General features: G+C 36.9%; 1 protein-coding gene across 1 annotated transcript in view; it reads left to right on the top strand.

Moving 5' to 3' along the window:
* Positions 1–4,894, top strand: part of LOC144969145 (organic cation/carnitine transporter 2-like) — a 14,190-nt gene continuing 9,296 nt past the window's right edge. The window contains exons 1-2 of the mRNA XM_078908253.1: positions 1–601; positions 2,682–2,957. Of these exons, the coding sequence (XP_078764379.1) occupies positions 1–601; positions 2,682–2,957 (877 nt within the window). The remainder of the gene's footprint in view (positions 602–2,681; positions 2,958–4,894) is intronic.

The following is a 4,894-nucleotide window of genomic DNA, read 5'->3' on the forward strand; positions in this document are numbered from 1 at the left end:
ATGAACCTCGTAAGTACTAATTTCGATTATTCGACAAAGAACATCCCGATCCCGACAAGCAAACAATACCTAAAATCTCTAATCAAAAATACCGAAAAATTTATAAGAAACACCAGATGGCGAGCTTTTTTCTACCTAAACCCTGACCAAACGGATAAAAATAAAGAAACTTTTGGATTTAGATCTACCAGACCAGCCCCATCCATACCTGAACTACGAGAATTCGAGGATGGAATGACAGATATCATCCGAAACATAAAATTCAGACAAATCAACGACACTTTCCAAAACAAACTACAACAAGACATACGATCAATACATCAAGACTCCAATGTTTACGTCGCCGCTGACAAAACCATAAACTTCTACAAGCTTACCCCTAAAGAATACACACATTTACTTGAGAAAAATATACAAGCAGAGTACAAGAAACAAACACCATCCACGACACCTGACATTACAGCAGAAGACAAAAGCATCGCCGAAAACCTACAGCTAAGTGACAGAATAGACACCACAGCAAAATCTAACGCCTTCATCACTATCAAAGACCATAAACCAAACTTTCGCAACAACGTACAATGCCGTCTCATAAACCCATGTAAATCACAAATCGGAAAAATAAGTAAACAGATTTTAGACAGAATCAACACCAAAATCGATAAGAAAACCGAATTCAACCAATGGAGAAACACCGCCGAAGTTATCAACTGGTACAGAAACACAGAAAAAAAAACAACGACAAAACGCAATCATCTTTGACATCTGTAATTTCTGCCCTTCAATCACCAAAACCCTACTCCTCAAAGCACTACAGTTCGCAAAAACCTTCGACAACATCACCGAAGAAGAAATACATATTATCCTGCACTCGAAGAATACATCACTTTACAATAATGGAACAGCATGGACAAAAAAATCAACAAACTTTGATGTCACCATGGGGAGCTACGATGGAGCAGAAACATGCGAGCTCGTCGGACTATATCTACTTTCTCAAATGCAAAATCTCGATATAAACATTGGACTATACAGGGACGACGGACTCGCATTGTGCAATAAAACACCGAGACAGACTGAATTAATAAAGAAAAAAATATGCAAAATCTTCCAGGACAACAATCTGAAAATTACAATCGAAGCCAACAAAAAAACATTCGACTTCCTGGACATAACCATCAACCTAAACGACGGCACCTATCAACCATTTTCAAAACCCAACAACATCCCATTGTACGTTCATAGACACAGCAATCATCCGCCATCTATAATAAAAAACATCCCCGAGAGCATTAACAAACGACTATCTAACAACTCTACAAACAACAACATATTCAACGATGCAATCCCACCGTACACAAACGCACTACAAAAAAGTGGATATAACTACAAACTAGAATATGAGGAAGAGACCATTACCACCCCAACAAAAAAACGACAAAGAAAACGACACATAACATGGTTCAACCCACCCTATAGCAAGAATGTGACAACTTCTATCGGTAACAAATTCTTCAATCTACTACAAAAATGCTTCCCTCCCGGTCACGTTCTACACCCAATCATGAACAAAAACACCATCAAAATAGGATACACCTGCATGCCAAACATACAAAACATTATTTCATCCAACAATAACCGAAAACTATCACAGCCAGATCAGCCCAGCAACAACCTGCAGAAAAAATGCAACTGTAGGACCCAGACAACATGCCCACTAAACGGCAATTGCCTGACTCAAAACGTAATTTATCAAGCCACAGTAACACGACCAGACACACCAAAACAAGAAACATACATTGGCCTCACCGAGTGTCCATTCAAAACCAGATACAACCTGCATACATCTTCCTTCAGAAACATACACAAACGACATTCTACTACACTAAGCGAACACATTTGGAACCTCAAAGAAAAAAACATACAACACAGCATCACATGGAAAATCATCTCCAGAGCACAGTCGTACTCCCCTCTTCTAAGATTTGCAACCTCTGCTTGGAAGAAAAATTCTTCATCATCACTGAACCGAGCATAGCAACACTCAACAGAAGAAACGAACTAACTTCCTCATGCAGACATAGAAACAAACACCTTTTATGTAATTACGAACCTCCATAAACACGAATCTATAAAAATACGAAAACACAACAATCTACTTTCACTTCCACTTCCTGATGAGAGCAACGCTCGATAACAACGTTGTAGAAGTCAAACTATCTTAATTATATTTCAAATGTTTATAAATAGCTCCTTTTATACTAAAGTTGAGCACTATTATTTCATGGTTTTTGTTTTATAATTTATACATTTGCTCCAGTTCTACTGTCCTGTTGAGCACTTTATTTTAACCAGAAATGAACCTCGTAAGTACTAATTTCGATCATTCGACAAAGAACATCCCGATCCCGACAAGCAAACAATACCTAAAATCTCTAATCAACAATACCGAAAAATTTATAAGAAACACCAGATGGCGAGCTTTTTTCTACCTAAACCCTGACCAAACGGTTAAAAATAAAGAAACTTTGGATTTAGATCTACCAGACCAGCCCCATCCATACCTGAACTACGAGAATTCGAGGATGGAATGACAGATATCATCCGAAACATAAAATTCAGACAAATCAACGACACCTTCCAAAACAAACTACAACAAGACATACGATCAATACATCAAGACTCTAATGTTTACGTCGCCGCTGACAAAACCACAAACTTCTACAAGCTTACCCCTAAAGAATACACACATTTACTTGAGAAAAATATACAAGCAGAGTACAAGAAACAAACACCATCCACGACACCTGACATTACAGAAGAAGACAAAAGCATCGCCGAAAACCTACAGCTAAGTGACAGAATAGACACCACAGCAAAATCTAACGCCTTCATCACTATCAAAGACCATAAACCAAACTTTCGCAACAACGTACAATGCCGTCTCATAAACCCATGTAAATCACAAATCGGAAAAATAAGTAAACAGATTTTAGACAGAATCAACACCAAAATCGTTAAGAAAACCGAATTCAACCAATGGAGAAACACCGCCGAAGTTATCAACTGGTACAGAAACACAGAAAACAAACAACGACAAAACGCAATCATCTTTGACATCTGTAATTTCTACCCTTCAATCACCAAAACCCTACTCCTCAAAGCACTACAGTTCGCAAAAACCTTCGACAACATCACCGAAGAAGAAATACATATTATCCTGCACTCGAAGAATACATCACTTTACAATAATGGAACATCATGGACAAAAAAATCAACAAACTTTGATGTCACCATGGGGAGCTACGATGGAGCAGAAACATGCGAGCTCGTCGGACTATATCTACTTTCTCAAATGCAAAATCTCGATATAAACATTGGACGATACAGGGACGACGGACTCGCATTGTGCAATAAAACACCGAGACAGACAGAATTAATAAAGAAAAAAGTATGCAAAATCTTCCAGGACAACAATCTGAAAATTACAATCGAAGCCAACAAAAAAACATTCGACTTCCTGGACATAACCATCAACCTAAACGACGGCACCTATCAACCATTTTCAAAACCCAACAACATCCCATTGTACGTTCATAGACACAGCAATCATCCGCCATCTATAATAAAAAACATCCCCGAGAGCATTAACAAACGACTATCTAACAACTCTACAAACAACAACATATTCAACGATGCAATCCCACCGTACACAAACGCACTACAAAAAAGTGGATATAACTACAAACTAGAATATGAGGAAGAGACCATTACCACCCCAACAAAAAAACGACAAAGAAAACGACACATAACATGGTTCAACCCACCCTACAGCAAGAATGTGACAACTTCTATCGGTAACAAATTCTTCAATCTACTACAAAAATGCTTCCCTCCCGGCACGTTCTACACCCAATCATGAACAAAAACACCATCAAAATAGGATACACCTGCATGCCAAACATACAAAACATTATTTCATCCAACAATAACCGAAAACTATCACAGCCAGATCAGCCCAGCAACAACCTGCAGAAAAAATGCAACTGTAGGACCCAGACAACATGCCCACTAAACGGCAATTGCCTGACTCAAAACGTAATTTATCAAGCCACAGTAACACGACCAGACACACCAAAACAAGAAACATACATTGGCCTCACCGAGTGTCCATTCAAAACCAGATACAACCTGCATACATCTTCCTTCAGAAACATACACAAACGACATTCTACTACACTAAGCGAACACATTTAGAACCTCAAAGAAAAAAACATACAACACAGCATCACATGGAAAATCATCTCCAGAGCACAGTCGTACTCCCCCTCTTCTAAGATTTGCAACCTCTGCTTGGAAGAAAAATTCTTCATCATCACTGAACCGAGCATAGCAACACTCAACAGAAGAAACGAACTAACTTCCTCATGCAGACATAGAATCAAACACCTTTTATGTAATTACGAACCTCCATAAACACGAATCTATAAAAATACGAAAACACAACAATCTACTTTCACTTCCACTTCCTGATGAGAGCAACGCTCGATAACAACGTTGTAGAAGTCAAACTATCTTAATTATATTTCAAATGTTTATATATATATATATATATATATATATATATATATATATATATATATATATATAATATATGTGTGTGTGTGTGTGTGTGTGTGTGTGTGTGTATGTATACATTGTCGCCATAGATTCACAACTTTGTGTTTATACATTTTCATGCATGCCACGTCTGTAAACGAATTTCTATTTTTTTGGATGAATAAAGTATAATAATAATAATAATAATATTATTATTATTATTATATTATTATTATTATTATTATTATTATTATTATTATTATATATTATTATTATATTATTATTATTATTATTA

Source organism: Berghia stephanieae, chromosome 3, assembly GCF_034508935.2.
Source record: "Berghia stephanieae isolate SIO BIC M18660-M18661 chromosome 3, UCSD_Bste_1.3, whole genome shotgun sequence".
Taxonomy (NCBI): Eukaryota; Metazoa; Mollusca; class Gastropoda; order Nudibranchia; family Aeolidiidae; genus Berghia; species Berghia stephanieae.